This window comes from Astyanax mexicanus, chromosome 25, assembly GCF_023375975.1.
Source record: "Astyanax mexicanus isolate ESR-SI-001 chromosome 25, AstMex3_surface, whole genome shotgun sequence".
Taxonomy (NCBI): Eukaryota; Metazoa; Chordata; class Actinopteri; order Characiformes; family Acestrorhamphidae; genus Astyanax; species Astyanax mexicanus.
The window spans coordinates 10292688-10315587 of NC_064432.1; the positions used below are offsets into that span (position 1 = coordinate 10292688).

At 36.2% G+C, this 22900-nt stretch overlaps 1 protein-coding gene across 1 annotated transcript in view; it reads right to left on the minus strand.

Annotated features, from left to right (window-relative positions):
• Positions 1-613: 613 nt before the first annotated feature.
• Positions 614-22900, minus strand: part of spock3 (SPARC (osteonectin), cwcv and kazal like domains proteoglycan 3) — a 47695-nt gene continuing 25408 nt past the window's right edge. The window contains exons 4-11 of the mRNA XM_022681785.2: positions 20786-20894; positions 16007-16115; positions 15637-15742; positions 12249-12362; positions 10030-10251; positions 6216-6278; positions 4406-4543; positions 614-3219 (exon numbers count right to left, since the gene is read on the minus strand). Of these exons, the coding sequence (XP_022537506.1) occupies positions 3062-3219; positions 4406-4543; positions 6216-6278; positions 10030-10251; positions 12249-12362; positions 15637-15742; positions 16007-16115; positions 20786-20894 (1019 nt within the window). The 3' untranslated portion in view covers positions 614-3061. The remainder of the gene's footprint in view (positions 3220-4405; positions 4544-6215; positions 6279-10029; positions 10252-12248; positions 12363-15636; positions 15743-16006; positions 16116-20785; positions 20895-22900) is intronic.

Consider the following 22900-nt stretch of genomic DNA (forward strand, 5'->3'; position numbering starts at 1 on the left):
TGGATTGGCACTGGTATTATTCTTATTATTCTTATTAATACAGGTCCAAAAAGTATAAAATCCACCCAGAGATTTGTTATTACTGCCTAGATGACACTGAGTAGCTCTGGATCAGAATTTGGCTTTATACTATGTGGGTAAACGTAAACCCAGGATTTTGTTCAAACTACCTGGACAGCTCTACTGTAGCTTTAGATTAATGCCAGCCATATTATTTGATGTCAAATACACGTTTATAACATAAAAATCTGACCTAATATTTAGTTGCGACTGCTTGGACAGCTCTGCAGAAGCTCTAGATCAACAATGACTGTATTCCATGGTGGCAAATCCAGGTTCAGAAATTAAAACTGACCAAATTCTATGATGCAAATTTCAGGTTCCAACAGTCTGAGATTGTTCTGACTGTTGGATTTTTACTTTGTGACCTTTGGTTGCCACCTTCACACACAAACACACATTTTTGCCAACAAAGTGCATGGCTAAATGCAGTTGCCCAGGCAGTCGTAATAATATACTAACTCAGTTTTTCACTTTGGGGACCTAGATTTGCCACCTCCAAAAACACACATCCGTATGGAAGCATGCAAGAATAACTTTAAAGCAACATGGGTCTGGTCAATAGAACTTTATTATCGGCAAATATTACGTACACTGTAAAAAAACAAAGAAACAAAGAAAGAAGATAAAGATGCATTGTTCACTTCTATGACAACAGCTGGACAGATGTGGGCTTGGGAAAAGTGCCTGCTTTTTCCCCTCTCCTAGCACCGTTCACCTGCCTTCGGTTCTGGACTCGAGCGGTCGACGAGCGGGGAATTTCGCAGAACACGACAACGACCAAAAGTGTTCGTAGGAGGAAAGTGACGTAGCTTTTGAATGGAAAATTACTAATAAACCGATTCCAAGACCAAATCAAAGAGAAAAATGCAAACAAGGCATCAAACGACACACAGGAGGACACGTCTGAACAGGTTGAACATCTGCAACTATTGTATGTGTTTCTTCTTTTTTTTTTTTATTTTAAGGTAAGGTACAAACTATCGATGTATACGCGTATACCTCCTACCAAAACCAAAACTTTATATAAACGAGACTTTTTAGAGGTGGACCTATCTTTGATTTATCACAGTCAAGAGTCAATTGTCCAACATGTTAAGCTAAAAATCTTATTATAACGTAGCCCAACTTACTCTATCTTTCTTTTTTTTATTTATCTTTCACTGAAAGGCACCGCACATCCTAGGACTGCTAACATATAACAGATAGCAATGGAAAAACTGCTGCATGTGTTAGACATACAGTGTTTTATACAACCTTGATCCCTGATGCTTTTAACTAGTCCACCAAGCAGAACTCCACAAAACTTTGTGGTTAATGACAGATGGATGATGTTCACGCTAGCACCACCTTATCAATCAAAACTGTCCTCAAAAATACAATTTTATAGATGATAATATGTAACACCAATGGCTTCTTAAATCTGATTTGGTGTCGCATGTAAATTAAGTATACTTTTATCTTATATTCTTCATTATTATTGTTCTCTAGTATTGAGATCTTTAGTGAGACTGAAGAACAGAAGAACTGAAGAACCAAAGAACTGAAAACCTGAACCCAAGGAGTGCAATCAGTAGGGACTAGTTTAAAAAATAGATTTTTCAATTCAAATCTATCAATCTTCATTTAATTGATCCAACATCAATTTATTAATTAATGAACGCAGGATTGATGTTTAAAATTAGTAAATCTTTAATCTTAATAATGATAGACTGAGTTTTTCTTGCACAGTTTGATTTCTGAAAATCTATTTTTATCTATATCTGAACAAAACCTGTAACTGAAACATCCCTAATTTAATCAATATCGAATCAGAAATGTAATCGAATTGGGAGACTTTTGAATTGGAAATCAGCAGTGATACCCAGCCCTAGCAATCAGTAATCAATAATCAATAATAATCTCAGCTCGCTATCTATCTCTAAGGTATTAGAGACAATTTAAAGGAAAAAAATATATATATACACACACACGCACTTACACACCAACACACACACACATATATATATATATTGGACTAGGATGGATCTGGTTGGAAACATGCCATCAGTGTGAGGTGTGTGTGTGTATGTGAAAGTGTGTGTGTGTAAGTGTATATAATTATAATTAACTACAAAATGTTATCTATTTATCTATATCACTTATCTATCCTTATCTATATCACCACCACTACCACCACCACAATAATTACAGGTACTCATCAGGTGATTCATCATCCCTGATTGTAACTATTTGATAAGTGTGTGGTTATGTAGCCGATTTTCTGCCATGTCCCTAGAATGTGGTATTATCAAGAAAGTTGTGTGTGTGTGTTTTTGTACGTCCTTGCTTTTCACTTGAAAGTGTCCTCATTTTTACTGGATTAATGTTTCAGAGCTCTTAAAGAAAGTAGTTAGATAAAATAACAACATATATGCAGAGTTTTTGTAGCACAAAGCTGTTTTCTTCTTGTTTCTAGCCCTCTCACAAAGGCATGTCCTGACTTTGTAGGTTTTTTGTCATGATATGTCCTGACATTGCAGAAAAACAAGTATGTGTTTGTGAATGTGAATGTGTGTATATATACTGTATTTGTTTTCGTCTGTCTGTGTGTGTGTGTGTGTGTGTGTGAGCACATGTCCACGCTAAATCCTAAGCGTAATACTTTTATCTCCGATCCAAACCTTCTGATCGCTTCCAGTTACTGTCCCAAGGGCTACTACTGTGGATTACCTCTCCTCAGGATCAGGACCCAAAAACGTCCTCATGAGAAAAATAAAGCAGGTTTCTTTCACAAAGAATTAGAAGTAGTATTCATTTCTTTTGTACAAATGTTCAACAAGACACACAGAGAGAGGAAGATATACCTTTTTGTCTAAGCCATTAGTAGTAATATTAGTACTGATTTCTGCCAGTGTCCCCAAAAAAACGTGCTTTAGACAGAACAGAACGTCTCTCTTTCTCTTTTTGTTTTTGGTTCCCCCCTTTTTTAAAAAAAAAAAGAAAAAAAAAAGAAAATGGATTATGACAGGTAGCTGTCGTCATCGTCGTCGTCATCATTGTCGTACTCCTCATCGTCTCCCACCTCCTCTTCGTCGTTCAGGAAGTCGTCGTCCTCGTCATCTGAAAGCAGAGTGTCACCGCTGCTGCCGAAGTCCCCAGAAAACTCCTCTGCAGGTCCTGTCCACACACACACACACACACACACACATACACAAACACACACACAAAGCAGAAAGTTAAGCGCATCTCACTAAGTGACGCTTTGCTACCTTAATGAGGTGCCTAATGCACTAGAATGACTTCAGAAAATGACTTCAGAAAATTAAGTGAGTTATACATTTTTTTTAGAAACAGATTTAAAAAAAATAAATATTATATTTGTCAATACACCTGACTTGGATAAATTTTAGATCACATTTTGTTTAAAAAAACTATGAAATTTCAAACCATTTACATACTTTTTCATGCCACTATATCATCAAATCCTTTGCCAATACACAGTTCTACTGCTTCAGAGTTTAGAAGGTAGATCTCTTTTAATTTATTTTAAATATATTGATTAAATCTCCTAACTAACTCCTAAATCTCACTGTCTTACACCTCCCTCCTCACTCTTTGCTAAGAAGGGAAAATCATGTGATTAATCATGATTAATCACAGAAATTCTTGTGACTAATTAGTATTTTTCTTTTTGAAAATTAAATTAAAGCCTATTCAGATTTCGGAAATTAGAGCTGGGTCTAAAAATCCAAGTACGAAATCTGATGTAGAGCGCTTTTATTTAAATACCTTATTTGTGGTATATATTTATAGTGACTTGTTTTTTTTACAGTACCATGTTTAATGACTGTTCTCTTTATTTATAAAATTTGCACCGCTTGAACCTGTAAACTTCAGACAAACATTTCTTTCCAAATGTGAAAATTCTAACATTAACCAGTCTGTACCCTCAGAAAAGATCACCTACTTTTTAAGAAACTAATTGGAAATGTTGTATAAAGTGTGGCCACCCTTTTTCAACTCTTTTTCAATTGATCTTGATCTTGTAACTTGACCATATTTGTATTAAATACATTTATACTACTTGTTTATTTATAATTATATTAAACTGTATGTCATTTTCTGTCTATTGTTTTTTTTTACACATTTCCATGTTTTCAATTTTTAATTATTCATTATTTTTTTAGTTGTGTTTCATGCTTAAAAAGCAAACTAAATATACAAACTAATATACAAAAAATAGCAATGTTAAAAAATTTTAACAAGAAAGAAAACACATTGAATATAAAGAATATTTGAGCAAACTTTTGACTGGTACTGTTATGTGACACATTTGTATTACGTATGTACTGTATATACGTACCACATTCAGTCGTCCCCATCTTGCGTGACCCAGCAACCTCGTTTCCATAGCGATCAACGCACCAGCACTGCCCAGTGCTGCCGTGGCATTGGTGGGACCTGTAGAAGCCATCCTCGTCACAGGCTGGGATGTACTGGCCTAAACACACACAGACAGAAAATGTAATAATGTAAAAAATAACATGCAACAACGTAAATTAACGACTGGCAAAATGAGGACAACTATAAAAACTTTCACACCCAACGCCAGCTTTAGCCTTACAGCTTCTTAGGCTGAAGCCACAAAACCAGCAGCGCCTGCCAAAGATATTCAGCTGTTAAGTGCAAAATTATTTCCGCTTATTTATTATTTTCCCCCCATTTTTACGCGCCTCCAGGCGCCGAGCCGTCCCCACAAGTTCCACTCAAATGCAGAGTGGCGGATAAAAATATCCCTTTTTCATGTCCGATTTCCACCGTACGTCTCTTCCTCCTCCTGTCTGCGCAAATTAAACGTATGACCTTCGCACCGGATGTACTGAGACGCTCATTTATCTGCCTAATCATATTCAAGATGGACTCCGTTTCTCTTCACTGCTCAGAAAAACCTAATTTCGCCGCCATGACTGCGAGATTCACCCCCAGCGTACGTAGTTCGGATAATACGTGCGCATTTACATATTCATGATAACATTCCTATGCATATGCATTTATGCAGATTAGTGCAGCATATGTATAATCATGTAATATTGATGCAAATGTGGCGTCGTTATGTATTTGATTGTAGGGCTCAGGCTGTGGAATAATTTCAGGTCCCCATTCTGTTCGTTGCACATTGGGTAAATCTCAGGACGCATAAGCCTGAAAATCCTTAGAGTAAAAAGATTATTGGACTTTTTATTATTGGACTGATTTCTTTTGGAGTGACTTTTAGGAGTGCGTAGAGTGACAGCATCAATCTTGCAAAAGTATTCATACCCCTTGAACCACTTTTTTTTTTTTACATTTATTCCCCTTACAACCACAAACTTAAACGTATGATACATGGTTTTCAAAAAGTTTGATCAAATAAAGGTATATCAATATCAATGTATCAAATATAAACTCTTCATAGAGCCACCTTTCACTGCAATTACAGCTCCACGTCTTATGGAGTATGTCTCTGTCAGCTTTACACATCTAGAGAATGAGATTTTTGCCCATTCCTCTTCACAAAACAGCTCAAGCTCAGCCCGGTTGGATGGAGAGCATTATTTAGGAATTTCAGAGTAAAGGGGGGTTAAAATCTTAAAATCTCAATAAAATACAATTAAAGGTGTGGTTCTAAGGTGAGTAAAAAAAAATGAACATTGGTGTTTTATTCTATAAGCTACGGACAACATTTCTCCCAAATTCCAAATAAAAAATATTGTCAATTAGAGCATTTATTTGCAGAAAATGAGAAATGACTGAAATAAAAAAAAGATGCAGAGCTTTCAGACCTCAAATAATGCAAAGAAAACAATTAACATTCATAACATTTTAAGAGTTCAGAAATCCATATTTGGTGGAATAACCCTGGTTTTTAATCACGGTTTTCATGTATCTTGGCATCATGTTCTCCTCCACCAGTCGTACACACTGCTTTTGGATAACTTTATGCCTTTACTCATGGTGCAAAAATTTAAGCAGTTCAGCTTGGTTTGATGATCAGCTTGTGATCATTCATCTTCCTCTTGATTATATTCCAGAGGTTTTCAATTTGGTAAAATCAAAGGAACTCAACATTTTTAAGTGGTCTCTTATTTTTTTCCAGAGAGAGATGAAGAGAGAGAGAGACAGATCATACATACCCAGTAGCTTCTTCCCAGCTTGCTGCTTGTGGATGTTGTTAGCTTCTGTTTGGCACGGAGATTCTGAAAAATGAGAATCAGCATTGTTCATGCTGTATTATCTAAATATATAAACTCATTTTAATGAAAATACTTTTGTATTTTCTTTATTATCTTATCAATTCATTTATTACTGCAGTTCTTCACCTGCCAGACCTCTAATTCTTCTCTTCTCTGCTGAAACTGAAACTTAGTCCAGTAAATGTTAATCTGAGCTAAACGCCAAAGCTGTTTCCATGTGGGTCAGCCAGACGTGACTCTTTCTGAATTTTCTCCGATTTCTAGTCTTTTGAAGGTGTAGGAAACAGTACTCACCACTCTCTGGCTTAATCTGTAACTTAGTTAAAGAAAAAAATGTCTACTTTTAATAGGTACAGAGTTCTCTGTGTTTCTGTGTCTTTTTTTCTAGATATTATGATGAAAGTGTGAATGTGATGCGTGTAAGTGTGTAAATGCTGCATTAGAGAGTGCAGTATCGTGTATAACTCACTAGTGTTCATTAAATCACTTCAAACTTTTAAAATTTAACCAGCTTCAGACTGTCTGTGCCTGTTTTACTTAATCTTATTTATTTTTATTTCTTTTCTTATTTCATTTTTTTAACCATTTTTGTACTATTGTTTTTTTTCGTTTTACTTATTTTGATTTTCTTTTATTATTACTATTATTATTTTTATTATTATTGTTTTAATTTTGTTATTTCATTTAATTAATTGTATTTTTTATTGTATTATGTAATAGTTATTTTTTTATATTAATCTTATCTTCTTTTTATCTTAATTTCTTATACATTAAACCAAGTTTTATTATAATTCTTATTATTTTTATAGCTATTTTTATCTTTCATTTACTGTTATTTTAAAAGGATTAAATGAAGTTTTTATTTTCTTTGACATGTCAATTTCTTTTCTTTTTTTTTAAATGCTCGGCTACATTAATATAATGTATTTATTTCCGTGCCAAACATAAATAAAATATTTCTATACAGTACAATGAAGTGCAATAAAATTGCTTGTTACATAGAGTACCAGTACCAGTCAAAAGTTTGGACACTGCTTCTAATTCAATGTATATATATATATATATATATATTGCTTTTCCTTTCCTGGGTCAGTCCTGATAAGTGGCAGTTTAATTTTTTCATTTTTTATCGTATTTTAACTTGAATGCACTTGAGGATACATCTTGAAAATTGTTAAAATTATGATAAAAAATGATTAGAATAGCACAGCAGATGTAAATATATGATTGGAAAAGCAAAGCTGAGGTAAATATATCATTAGAATAGCGCTGCTGAGGTACAGTTATATTAATGACTACAATTGCACTGCAAAGGTAAATTCGGGACTAGTACAACCCTACAGAGGTAAATTCATCATTATAATAGCACTGCTGAGGTAAATTCAGGATTAAAATCGCACTGCTGAGATGAATTCATGATTAGGATAGCACTGGTGTGGTAAATTAGTTTAACACTTTTTGTTTGCTAAATAATTCTATATGTTTTTCTTCATAGTTTGGATGACTTAAGTATTAATCTACAATGCAGAACAGTTTTAACCCGAACCCGAACTGCATTTTTTTTTAACTCAATTCCATGTTTAGCAGGAATCACAGGGCTGTAATATTTTGTAGGAAGACTGTAGCAGTAGTTGATTCAGTCAACCATGACTTTTGGCAACCGACTAAAAAGTAACACACATGATTTAATCTGATTGGACTAATTAAAGCCTAGGGTGATGGAATATGCTGTTTGATTAATTGAGACAGGTCTGTAACCCCTTGCTGCGAAAAAAAAAAAAAAAAACACGTTGCCAAGAAATCTAACAAGTAATTTCCTGCATTAATCTACTCTATAAATTTGTTTTACCATTGTGTTTTAAAGTGGGTTTTTTTTTTGTTGATTTTCACTTTTAGTCCCCAAATTTGAACACTTTAAGAGTTTACTCTTGGGAAGACAATTCCAAAAATTGAAGAAGATTATCTTGTTGGACTGCTTTATCCAATCCACAACCTCCTTTGATGTTTCAGGTAATTGTCTTGTTGGTGGAACTTGTTGGTACCGTGTCCAATGTGTGAGGATATGGTCTAGAATTTTCAAGTAGTTCTCTTTCTTCATTCTTCATTTTATTTGTTTGTACAATGTACCACTCTCTATAGCATCAAAACAGCCCCAGAGCATGATGCTACCCCCACCACTCTTAACAGCTGGGCTGGTGCAGTGTTATTGGGATTCTAGTCATTGCAGCCAAACAATGACAATCTTCATACAACATCCTTTAAATGAGCAGTGCTATTGTTATCATATATTTACCTCAGCAGTGCTGTTCTAATCATGTATTTACCTCAGCAGTGCTATTCTGATCATGTATTTACCTCAGCAGTGCTATTCTGATCTTGAATGTACTTCAGTGGTGCTGTTCTAATCATGAATTTAACTCAGCAGTGGTGTTCTAAGAGCACGATGCTACCCCCAACACACTTAACAACAATGAATGTTATTGGGATTCTAGTCTTTGTAGCCAAACAATGACAATCTTCATACAAAAATTCTATATCTTTCAGAAGAATTTTTTTTGTTAGCTGCATGGTTTATTGCATGCACATGATTTCTAATCATGAATTTACCTCAGCAGTACTATTCTAGTTTAAAATTGACCTCAGCAGTGATATTCTAATCATAAATTAACCTAACTAGTACTATTTTAGTCCTAAATGAATATCAGTAGTGAAATTTTAGTCATAAACTTACCTCTAAAGTGCAAATTTAGTCAGAAATTGACCTCAGCAGTGGAGTTATAATCATGAATTTACCTTAGCAGTGCTATTATAATCATACATTTACCTCAGCAGTGCTGTTCTAATCATATATTTACCTTGGCAGGGCTGTTCTATTCATAGATTTACCTCAGCACTACTTTTCGAATCATGAATTTACATAAGCAGTGCTCTTCTAATCATACATTTATCTCAGCAGTAATATTGTAATCATGAACTGACCTCATTAGTGCTAGTCTAATCACAAAGTTACTTCAGCAGTGCTATTCGTATCATACATTTACTTTAGCAGTGCTATTCTAATCCCAAATTTACCTCAGCAGGGCTATTCTAATCATGAATTGACCTCAGTAGGGCTATTCTAACCCAAAATTTACCTCAGCATTGTGATTCTAATCATATGTTTACCTCAGCAGTGCTAGTCTAATGACAAAATTGACCTTAGCAGTGATATTCTAATCTTAATCATAGATTTACTTCAGTGGTGCTATTCTAATCATACATTTACCTCAGCAGTGCTATTCTAATTCCAAATTTACCTCAGCCATGCTATTTTAATCATAAATTTACATCAGCAATGCTATTCTAATCATGAATTGATCTCATCAGGCCCAGTCCAAACATGAAGTTACCTTAGCAGTGCTATTCAAATCATGAAGTTACCTCAGCAGTGCTGTTCTAATCATATATTTACCTCAGCAGTGCTAATCTTATCATAAATTTAGTCAGCAGTGCTATTGTAATCATATTTACCTCAGCAGTGCTATTCTAATCATAAATTGACCTCAGCGGTGCTATTCTAATCATAAATTTACCTCAGCACTGCTATTATAATCACAAATACATGTGCAAATTTGCGTAGGTTGAGTCGTGTCAGTTGGTGTTTTTTCCATTACATCTTAAACTTAATAGTCTCTTCCTATGTAGAATTAGAGTTTTGCTGAGTTGTTGAGATGTTTTAAAGAGCACATCACACACAGACTGTAGTGTTTCGTACCTTGGTGTCTCTGGAAGCAGGAGCACCACTCCTGGCTGGAGATGAGCTGGTCTCTTCCTAAGTCACATGACCTGAGGAAGGCCTTGGTGCACACAGCGCTCTTCTCTGGGCCGAGACCAGCCAGCTCTGAATGGTCCAGGTGGAGGTCAAAGTTTACATCCAGTCTGCTGAACATCCAACCCAGAGAGTCCTTACACAGAGGAACCCTACTCATATCCACCCCTACAGAGAGAGAAAGAGAGATGTTCAAAAGTATCCAGACACAAGAGCTGAATGATATGAAAATGCTATCACAATACATTTCTCAATTTTTGTTGATACAATGTCATTCTGACTAAAAAGAAAATATAGCATAAAAATATAGCAAAGCTAAGGGCAGAACTCAATCAAGAGCAGAACTGCACTGCTGAGGAAAACTCATGATTAGAATAGCACTGCTGAGGTAAATTCAAGATTAGAACAGCACTGCTGAGGTAAATTCAAGACTAGAATAGCACTGCTGGGGTAAATTCAAGATTAATATAGCACTGCTGAAGTAAAAATATGATTAGAATCAGACTGCTGAGGTAAAATTCTGACTAAATTTGCATTTCTGAGGTAAGTTTCTGACTAAAATTGCACTTCTGTTGTACTGAGATAAATTCCTGATTAAAAACACAGAACCCATCCCTACTGAATGTTACTGGAGAAAATGTAAATATACAAACAGAATTGACATGCCAATACATAATAATATAAAAAAAAAATAATAATAATAATAATAACCTGTTGCCTTTTGTTATATTATTTTAAATATTAGGTGATAACTGATCAGTTTTTGTTATATATATATATATATATATATATATATATATATATATATATATATATATATATATATATATATATATATATGTCAGACATTGCACACATATTTTTTAAATGTAATGTGGAGTAACATGTTTTGGTTGTAACTAATAATAAACAGAAGTACAGAAAAAAAGATTTTGTTTTTGTGATAAACTGTAATTTCGCAAATGTTGTTATAAGTCACTATATGGTGGGCCTTGATTTGCATTTCTGAGGTAAGTTTCTGAATAAAAATGCACTTCTGTTTTACTGAGATAAATTTCTCATTAGAATAGCACTGCTGATGTATATTTATGTTTACCAATTGCACTGCAAAGGTAAAATTCGTACTAGTACAACTCTAAAAAGTTAAATTTATGATTAGAAAAGTACTGCTGAAGTAAATATATGATTAGAACAGCACTGCTGTGGTAAATTTAAGATTAGAATAGCACTGCTGAGATAATTATATTAATAGAATAGCACTGCTGAGGTAAATATATGATTAGTATAGCACTGCCGAGGTAAATTCCTGACTAGAACAGCACTGCTGAGGTAAATTCATAATAAGAATATCACTGCTGAGATAAATTCATGATTAGAGTTGCAGATTTTTGCCTAAATTTGCATTTTTAAGATAACTTTATGACTAAAATCTCACCACTGTTGTAAATGTGTAAGTACAACCGCACTGCTGAGGTAAATTTGTGATTAGAATTGCACTGCTTATGTAAATTCACGTTGGGACTGATGAGGTATTTTTAAGCTTAGAATAGCTCTGCTGAGGTAAATTCAAGATTGGCAGAGCACTGGTGAGGTAAATTTAAGATTAGAATAGCAGAGCTGAGTTACATTTCTGACTAAATTTGCATTTCTGAGGTAACTTTATGACTAAAATTTCACCACTGTTGTAAATGTGAATAAAATAGCACCGTTGAGGTATATTTGTGATTACAAGATTAGACTATCATGTGAAGGCATTTTTAAGATTAGAATAGCAGAGCTGAGGTAAATTTCTGACTAAATTTGCTTTTCTGAGGTAACTTTATGAGTAAAAACATTCCCCACTGTTGTAAATGTGTGATTGGAATATCACTGCTGAGGTAAATCAGTGACTAAAACTTTACTGCTTAGGTAAATCCATGATTAGAATAGCATTGCTGAGGTAAATATGTGACTAAAACAGCACTGCTATATGTTACTCTACGCACACCGAGTTGCCTGCGTTTCAGTTAAAGACTCCGATATCAGCAATCATTGCTAGCATTTCCCCAGGTTAGCATTGTTAGCATTATCAATAGATAACAATTTGTAAACAAGGCAGGTGTCTGTCTGTAGTGTAGGGTTTATGTGTGTAAACCTATCACACGTTTTTTTCTTGTGGTACTCACTTTTGTCTGGTTTGTGGAACTTGAGTTTCTTGCTGGGATTCCCACTTTCATGTTGGTCTATGATCCAGTCTCTCAGTTTGCTTACGACCTCCTTCATTTCAGCCTCGCTGCAGACTAAACACATGAAAACAGAAAAACACACATTTCTGTAGATCTTCTGAAAAACATTCAATCAGAAGAAGTGCAGAGATTCTCTGCTCATCCCGGCGACAAGTCTGAGACAAGAAGCTTTAATTAACCTTCATTGGAAAAGCTGTCCAAAAAGTAATGACTCACATGCGCTAATTTCATCAAGCTACAATTAACTGAAGAGCTGAAGAGAAGAGACCCACTAATGTGAGGCTATAATGTTCAACCTGACACTTCTGCCTGCTGTATTTCTGCATACATTCCATCTAAACTTTCATAAAAAAATTCATACAAGTTTCAAAAATAGAATTAGTGGAAAACTAAATCAAATAAATCAGACAAAAATAAAATCAAGACCCGCTCATTTACTTATTAATGAAAAGAATCAAATTTTACATATCTGTGAGTGGAAAAAAATACATTCACATTTCAGTATCTGCTTTCAGTAAAACCCTTGTACCGCAGTAACTGAAGCTAAATGTTTATGCTAACTGTTGATTAGCACAAAAGGGGCGTTATCACTTTAAAAGGCTCCCAGAGGCTACTTTTGGGTATTGTTGGTCTCTTGGTGAGAGATTGTTCATTGCTGGACATGCCTCTAATGCACCCAAGGATTCGGAGAAAGTTCATTTATCTGTAGAGATAGCACTGCGGAGGTAAATCTGTGATTAGAACAGCATTACTGAGGTGAATGCATAATTAGAACAGCACTGCTGAAGTAAATCTGTGATTAGGACAGCACTGCTGTGGTAAATTTATGATTAGAACAGCACTGCTGAGGTAAATGTGTAAGTAGACTAGCTCTACAGAGGTAAATATGTAATTAGAACAGCACTGCTGTGGGAAATTCAAGATTAGAACAGCACTGCTGTGGGAAATTCAAGATTAGAACAGCACTACTGAGGTAAATTCAAACTTAGAATAGCACTGCTGAGGAAAATTTATGATTAAAATAGCACTGCCAAGGTAAATTAAAAAGGAGAACAGCACTGCTGAAGTAAATTCAAGATTAGAATAGCACTGCTGAGGTAAATTCATGAAATCTGAAATCTGAAAATTTAAGAACTTCAGAAAACATCTCACCAGTAATTGCAAATATAGAGGTCTGTTTTTGTATCAGATTCTTATTTTCCCCACTGTAGCTCATCAGTAATAGTAGCATGGATTTATTTTCAGTTGGTAAATCAATGAATATTTATATTGATACATTTTTAAAAATGTCCTGTTCTTCTCCCTCTTTTTCTCTTTCTCTGTCAGTTCTTCTGACAAAGAAAACTTTTAATAGGTTTCTAAGGGATACAGCCCTAAGATTTGAGGGAGGAAAATAAAAAAATAAGGACAGTTTGTTGGACTGTAATCCTCAAAATAATCACGCTCTTAGCTGCTGAAGCCATAAGGGCTCTCTGTACCGTTCAGAGAAGAAGAAAAAGAGAGAGAGAGAGTATGTGTATAAAAGAGAGAAAGAAAGAAATAGGGCATCCTGAAGTAGCAGACATACTTTTCTGAGGAACTAGGTGTTCCTTGGTCTCTTTAGCCCCTATTCGGTCGAGATTAGTTTTACCCGGGGAGGTGGTTTCTCAGGAACTTCAGTCATTTTCACAGTTTGTGCTCTACCATGCCAAGAAATGATAACCTCAGGTTATACACTATCAGTTTGAGGTCAAGGCTCTGTGCAGGCCACTCAATTTCTTTCACCTCAAACCTTGCTGGACCTTGCTTTGTGCACTGGTCATGTTGGAACAGGAAGGGGACGTCCCCAAACTGTTGCTGCTACATGGGGTCATAAAATTGTCTAAAATCTCTTGGTATGAGGAAGCATTAAGAGCTTAATTTCACTACAATTAAGGGGTCAAGCCCAACTTCTGAAAAACAACCTCATACCTTATAATAATGATCCCGCCTCCACCAAACTTTACACTCAACACAATGCAGTCAGACAAGTACCATTCTTAATCTGGAAACTTTAACATTTTTTTTCCACCACGTCTCTATTGCCTGGGGACATATGAGTAGTTTTATTTAGTGATTTAAACACAGCGCCACTTACTGTCAAGTTCAGAAGGTAGATTGCTTTTTTGTTCTTAATTTATTATAATAAATGAAAAAAGTCTCAAAAATAAAGGGCAAAACTAGCCTGCATTTTTTACCTTGATTTTAATCATGATTTATCACAGAATATTGTTGTAATTATTATTTAAAAATAATTTTCTTAGTGTGTGACACCATTAACATAAAAATAATCCAATTATGTAATTTTTTTATTTATTCTTATTTTTACAATTACTGCAAATATCCATTACTAAACACTCAAGTCTTAAGAAGAAGAACAAGCTCGATTAGTCGTGATTAATCATAGAATATTGCTGTGTTTAAAAGTAAGTGTTTGACATCACTAACATAAATATATTTCATAAATTCAATTTTGTATATCTTACATTCTTTTATACATTTATATATCTATTACTGAACACTCAAGTCTAACACTCAAGATTAATTGTGATTAATCACAGAATATTGTTGTGATTAATACAGTTTAATCAGTGTGTGACATCACTAACATAAAAATAATTTGTATATAGTTTTTTTACATTTATATAGTATCTTTTTTTACAGTATTTGTATTTGACAGTACTAACATAAATATATTTCAATTTAGTGCATTTTACATTTATTCTTTTTTTAACATTTGAATATCCATTACTAAGCACTCAAGCCTTAAGGCGAAGATCAAGTGTGATCAATCGTGATTAATCACAGAACGATGTTGTGATTAATACAGTTTTTTTAAATAATACAGTGTTTGACAAAATTAACATAAATATATATTCCATATGTTCCATTTAGTAAATTTTTACATTTTTTTTTAGTTTTTAAATTGAAATATCCATTACTAAAAACTCAAGTCTAAAGGAGAATACGTGCAATTAATCATGATTAATCACAGAATATTGTTGTGATTAATACAGTTTCTTAATAATACAGTGTTTGAGACCACAAACAAACATAATTCAATTTTGTAAATTTGATAATTACTCTTCTTATTTATATTTAAATATCCATTACTAAGGAATCAAGTCTTAAGAAGAAGAAAAAGTGTAATGAATCATGATTAATCGTGATTAATCACAGAATACAGTTTTTTAAATTGACTGACACCGCTAGTAATAACACGTTAATCCACCTCCCAATGTAAATCTAATCCTATCTGAATAGGGCTTAGTGTGTGTGTGTGTGTATATGTGTGTGTGTGTGTGTGTACCTTTCTTCTCCGTGGGGTTTCCTGATTGTGACAGGCAGGGACACTGTCCTGGACATTTCACAGAAATCTGCTTCCCAGAGATACAGGCCTGATATTCCAGTTTACACTACAACACACACACACTCAGATTAGATCAGTGCAGTACATTGTCGGTTAGAAATTAATCTTGCGGTTGAATACCTTCCTGGAAAATTAGACACTGCTGTAATCGCACACACACACACTAATACACACACACGGACCCCACACCGCCAGTGTGCTGACATGTTGCTGTCCCCTCAATGTAATAAAGCAAACACACACACACACACTATTGGGCTGAATTCATCAGAATGTTACAGTCCTGTGGATGTGTGTCTGCATGTGTCACCTTGCTGGAGTAACTGTGTCCGTCTGTTCCGCAGACCGGCGCTGGACGCACCACTGGACATCTTTTACACTTCAGTAGAGCGGGGTTCAATCCCATCTCCTTACTGAAACTGGACAGAGAGAGAGAGTGAGAGAGAAAAAGAGAGAGAGAGAGAGAGATTTTTTTTTATTATTATTATTAATAGCATGTAATGATCAGCAAGATCACTGACTGAATACAACCTAAACAACAGTCAACAGTCAGACGTTCATTGCTATCTTGGCAACAAATGCTCAAATTACAAAGTACACCCCCGCTTGTTACGCACATATGGACACACAGCAGTGCACAAACCCAACTTTTACATCGGCAAGAAACAGAAGACAGAATAAAATAACGTTGCTGTTTCCTTTCCTCTGCTGAGAAACGCAGAAGGGCTGCGCTCTTAAAATAGCAATCTGCCAAAGTCAGAGCTCACCTGGCTCTTAAAGGGAATGTGAGGCAAGTGACACACTGATTGGTTTATTTCACATTACGCCCAAAACAACACACCCGTGATTCATTAAGAGAATTAGTGCATGCCTTTTCCGTGTTTTGAGCCGCACAAGGTGTACTTTTCCCGACGTTACGACAGCAAAGACACTCTGACACGCCCTAAATCAAGCTGCTGTTGAGAGAAACAGATCACTGAGGATCACTGGTCTTAATGATGTGGACGCTGAGCAGAGTTAAGCTGATTTAAAGCTACATCCTCAGTCAGGACTGAGCCTCGTCTACATGCTCTTTCACCCCCCTGTCCCCTTTCTTTCTCTTTCACTTACTTTCATCCTTTTTCTCATGTTTTTGGAGAAATCTGAGTCTGTCCAGCCTCTGTTTTTATGTCTCATACGTTTGCGTTTTCATCAGAGAAGGAAACGAGGAGCTCTGGCTCTGAATCACCAGCAGCAGCAGCTCTTTCATAAAAGACAGAGTCCAACCGCAATCTCGCATCTCGACGCATCTGTAGTCCATCAGAAATGTCAAGAAAACAAAATACTCTAATTCCTCATGTAAGTTTAAATTTAGTGTTTTTTTTTATATATAAAATAATGCATTGCAGATTAAAACTAAACTCATTTAACTATGAAGAAAAACACATGGAATTTTATTTAGTAAACCAAAAAGCGATAAAGAAACCAGAATATGTTTTAGATTTTACATTCTTCAAAGATCCTTCACATTCCACCCTGCATTCCACAGAGCTGCTGTACACAATGCAGGGAGTGAGGGAGAAAGCTGGCAGCCAATTGTGCTCTCTTGGGGCTCCTGTAACTGATGGCAAGCTAAATGAGAAGGATTCGAACCGGCAATCTCCTAATCATAGCGGCAGCTTTTAGTATAGTGGCATAGTAGCACAGCATAGTAGCACAGCTGAGGTAATTGTATGATTAGAACAGCACTGCTGAGGTAAATGAATGATTAGAACAGCACTGCTGAGAATATGGAGCTAACAGCAGCACTGTGACCAGCCTGACCAGCCCTCCTCACTCTTCCTGCCCTTCTTCCCTCCCTCTCTCGCTCGGTTCCCGTCCCTTTCTTTCATCAGATCGTTTGCAGGCACTTGTTGTTGGGCTTTGGCGTTCTCACACTCAGCACGCTTCCCGTCTCCATGTTCATGGCAACAATTGCTGTTGACAACTGGAGCTTAGGAGGAAAAACCAGGACAGACTGTACCCTCGTTTTCACCTTATTCACACACACACACACACACACACACAAACACACACACACACACACTCTTTGGCACGGGAAGTCGCTCAACTGAATGCATGAATCGACTCGGGACACAATGTGTTTATTTTGGAGAACAATTCCGTTTAATTGCCTCAGAGCAACTTTCTCGCTCCATCATTAACCAGTAAATGAGTTTTGTTTGTGCTTGATTTCATCGCTGGTCCAGCGCATGAAGAGTCCAGGAACTGGAGCATGCTGGAGCCAGAGGCGTTTGGGTTTTTCTAATTCTAATAATTCTGCATTTCTCCACTGGAGTGCTCGGTGACCCTCAGCTATAGAGGGCGTAAACTAGTAATGAGCATTTTAATCATGTTTAAATTTGTGTTATTACACTTTTACACTAAGTTCTTACTTTAAAAAGTAACTAGATTGCAGTTTCTGCAGAAACTGCGAGTGAGATTGCAGTGCTGATTCGTGGCTGGTTGCTATGGTGTTGCTAAGGGGTTGCTTGGTGGTTGGTAAGATGTCCGTGGTGGTTGCTATGGTGTTGCTAAGCGGTTGCTAATGTGTTGCTAGGTGGTTGCTAAGGTGTTGCTAAGGTATCTGTGGTGGTTGCTATGGTGGTGCTGAGGTATTGTTAAGTGGTTGCTAATGTGTTGCTATGGTTACTTTAAAAAGTAACTAGATTGCAGTTCCTGCAGAAACTGCGAGTGTAATTGCAGTGCTGATTTGTGGCTGGTTGCTATGGTGTTGCTAAGCGGTTGCTAATGTGTTGCTAGGTGGTTGCTAAGGTGTTGCTAAGGTATCTGTGGTGGTTGCTATGGTGGTGCTGAGGTGTTGCTAAGCGGTTGCTAATGTGTTGCTAGGTGGTTGCTAAGGTATTGCTAAGGTATCTGTGGTGGTTGCTATGGTGGTGCTGAGGTGTTGTTAAGTGGTTGCTAGGGTGTTGCTAAGTGGTTGCTATAATATTGTTAAGGTGTCCGTGGTGGTTGCTATGGTGTTGCTAAGGTGTTGCTATGGTATCTGTGGTGGTTGCTATGGTGTTGATAAGTGGTTGCTAAGGTGTTGCTATGGTATCTGTGGTAGTTGCTATGGTGTTGATAAGGGGTTGCTAAGGTGTTGCCACGTGGTTATTAGATTGCAGTTCCTGCAGAAACTGCGAGTGAGATTGCAGTGCTGATTCGTGGCTGGTTGCTATGGTGTTGCTAAGGGGCTGCTTGGTGGTTGGTAAGGTGTCTGTGATGGTTGCTAAGGTGTGGCTAAGTGGTTGCTAATGTGTTGCTAGGTGGTTGCTAAGGTGTTGCTGAGGTACCTGTGGTGGTTGCTATGGTGGTGCTGAGGTGTTGTTAAGCGGTTGCTAATGTGTTGCTAGGTGGTTGCTAAGGTGTTGCTAAGGTATCGGTGGTGGTTGCTAAGTGGTTGCTAAGGTATCTGTGGTGGCTGCTAGGGTGTTGCTAAGTGGTTGCTAAGGTGTTGCTAAGGTGTCTGTGGTGGTTGCTAAGGTGTTGCTAAGTGGTTGCTTGTTGGTTGCTAAAGTAGTTCTAAGGTGTCCATGGTGGTTGCTATGGTGTTTCTAAGTGGTTGCTAAGGTGTTGGTATGGTGTCTGTGGTGGTTGCTATGGTGTTGCTAAGGTGTCTGTGGTGGTTGCTAAGGTGTTGCTAAGTGGTTGCTTGTTGGTTGCTAAGGTATTGCTAAGGTGTCCATGGTGGTTGCTATGGTGTTGTTAAGTGGTTGCTAAGGTGTTGCTATGTGATTGCTAAGGTGTTGCTAAGGTATCTGTGGTGGTTGCTAAGGTGTTGCTAAGTGGTTGCTTGTTGGTTGCTATGGTATTGCTAAGGTGTCCATGGTGGTTGCCTATGATGTTTCTAAGTGGTTGCTAAGGTGTGGGTATGGTGTCTGTGGTGGTTGCTAATGTGTTTCTAAGGTGTCCATGGTGGTTGCTATGGTGTTGCTAAGTGGTTGCTAAGGTGTTGGTATGGTGTCTGTGGTGGTTGCTATGGTGTTGCTATGGTATTGCTAAGGTGTTGCCAGGTGGTTGCTAAAGTGCTGCTATGGTGTCTGTAGATGTGGCTATGGCGTTGCTATGGTGTTGTTTTTTTCCTACAATATATAAAATGAGTACTGAAGTCATACTATGAGGACTTTGAAGAAACGCATCTGTTAAACAAGTTTTAAACAAACCTGATGAGGGCCAGTTCCATCATCATTTTTTTTACTTAGTTAAGTAGTTCTTGCCATAATGTTGATTAGAACACTACTCAAATATTATGGGATAGTCACTGTATACCAACTCTACCTCTTTACAACTTTACAACTGATGATCTCAAACATCAACATTAAGAGACAAGAAATTCCTAACTCTTGATGAGTTCAGCACAGCTGTTAACTGAAAACCTGATTTCCAGGTGACCCTCCCTTATAAAACTAAGCAACTGAAGGCCTTTCTCCTATTAGGCTAATAATAATGTTCATGGGTTCACCATCAGGAAAACATTGAATTACAGTTATCGCGGTATCAGGACATGTATCAGGAAGCTAAATCACCAAACAGCATATCATATGATAACGATATTTTGTCCAACCTCTAGTTGCCTAGTCAGATTAAACAAAATGAATCAAATCTTACGTGACATATCACATGAAATTAATTCAAATTAGCACAGCGACAAAGACTATTGTTTCTATTGACTATCTATTATGGGGCAAGCTAGAAGACCCAGACGCACTAAAATGCTAGCTTGAGCTCATGAACATGTACATTTGTTTAGTACCCTCGGTTTAATGCTTTTTGACACATTAACAGTTATATACGAAAATATCATACAGATATCTTAAGAGGGGTATCCAGTTACAGTGTCCTGAGAGTCACTGTACTGGGCTGAGTGGTGAACTCTATAGAGGGGAATCTGGTTAGTGTGGTTCTGCAGCTGATGTCTTTGACTTACACTATCAAGCAGGGATAAATGATCAGTTCATTACATATTTGAGCAGTTTGGCATGTTCTCTATTAGTAAACTCCAAGCAAATCTTTGGGCTAAACCTTGCAATTTCTAGTCAAGACTTAAAAATAATGTTGAAGACGTTACCTTATCCTGCGCTGGCTAACGCAGGTAGGTGTTTTGTAGTCTTCTGCCACACACTGCTTGTGTCGGCCACATTTGATCTTTAAGCAGGGGTCCTTGGATGGATCCAGAGCTGTAACACAGATAACACAAAAATAAATAAATGTAGCACTGTTGATGTACATGTATGATAAGAATAGCACTGCTGAGGTAAATGTATGATTAGAACGGCAGTGCTGAGGTAAATGTATGATTAGAATAGCACTGCTGAAGTAAATGTATAATTAGAACAGCACTGCTGAGGTACATTCATGATTAGAATAGACCTGCTGAGTTAAATGTATAATTAGAATAGCACTGCTGAGGTAAATTATAATTAAAAGAGCACTGCTGAGGTAAATGTGTGATTAGAATAGCACTACTGAGGTAAATGTTTGATTCAAATAGCACTACTGAGGTACAGATATTTTTAGAATACTGTGGTAAAGTTATCATAAGAAAAGCACTGCTGTGGTAGATTTATGATTACAATTAGATTTTATTACAATTAGATATTATTATTATTATTATTATTATTATTATTATTATTATTATTAGAAAAATATATTAATAGAATACCAACTGCATGACAAGAACAGCACTACTGAGGTTAGGTTAGAATAGCAATGCTGAACTAAAAATTGTGATGAGAACACTGAGGTAGATAAATCAATCGATAAATAAATCAATACATATATTAGAATAGCGCTACTGAGGTAAATATATGATTTGAACAGCACTGCTGGAGTAAATGTATTATTAGAATAGCACTGCTGAGGTAAATGTATGATTAGAATAGCACTGCTGAAGTACATGTACAATAAGAATAGCACTGCTGAGGAAAAAAATATATGATTAGAATAGCACGGCTGACGGTAAATCCGGGATAAGAATAGGACTGCTGAGGTAAATTAGAATAGCACTGCTGAGGTAAAAATATTAATTTAATACTGTGGTAAACTTACAATGAGGAAAAGCACTGCTGTGGTAGATGTATGTTTACAATATCTCTAGTGGGTAAAAATGTATTATTAGATCAATGTATTGTTAGAATGCTAATGTAAATATATGATTATAAAAGCACGGCTGAGGTAAATGTACGATTAGAATAGCATTGTTGAGTCATTGGAAAATTAAATTTTAGTTCCTAACTAAATTCAGATTCACATTATGTCTTTTGACAGAAATGCTTATAAATAAACACGCTATTTCCGAAGTGTGGACGGTAAAGTGAGAGAGAGAGAGAGAGAGAGAGAGAGAGATAGAGAGAGATTCTAATGTCATTACTTCCCTTTATAACCCTAAGAGGCAAACACACACAAACACACACACACACACACACACACACACACTTCGAATGGTCTCTGACCTCACACTCTAAGAGCCTTAGCGAAATCCAGCACAGGCTTCAGCAGCTTATCCAAACCTGATCTCCTCAGCACTCTCTAATTCTATTGTTCTACTGTGTGTGTGTGTATACAGTGTGTGTGTGTGTGTGTGTGTGTATACAGTGTGTGTGTGTGGGGGGATCTGTCTGTTTGTAATAATACTTTAATGTGCAGGTGATTGTTGCCTTAGTTCGTCTGTTGTTACAAAGAGTCAGACACTAATAACTATGTCTGTGGATCGATAAAAAAAAAAAAAAACGTAATAATTATTCACCGAATTTTTTAATAGACATTTAAATATAATTAAAAAAAGTAAAAAATAGTGGGATTTTATTTCTATTCAAATGTGTCTCGTTTAATTGTATCTTTTTAACTTTGAACACGGATTGTATCTTTGTACCAGGTGAATTGCAAAAAAAGTCAATATTACCTAAGAAAATACTCTATATACTTAAAGAGATAAACAGGTGGATTAAACAGGTAGAAGAGGGAAAAATGGCAAGCATAAAACTGGTATATAATCTGGTTTGTTTAACAGTATTAAGTTTACTAAATAATTACATACTGTATGCTGTTTCTTCATAGTTTAGAAGACTTGAGTATTCGTCTGCAATGGAGAACATTTAAAAAATAATGAAAAAACACTAAATTTAAAGTGTGTCCAAACTTTTGACTTGTTCTGCATTGCTATACTGTAAGTAAGGCGACATGT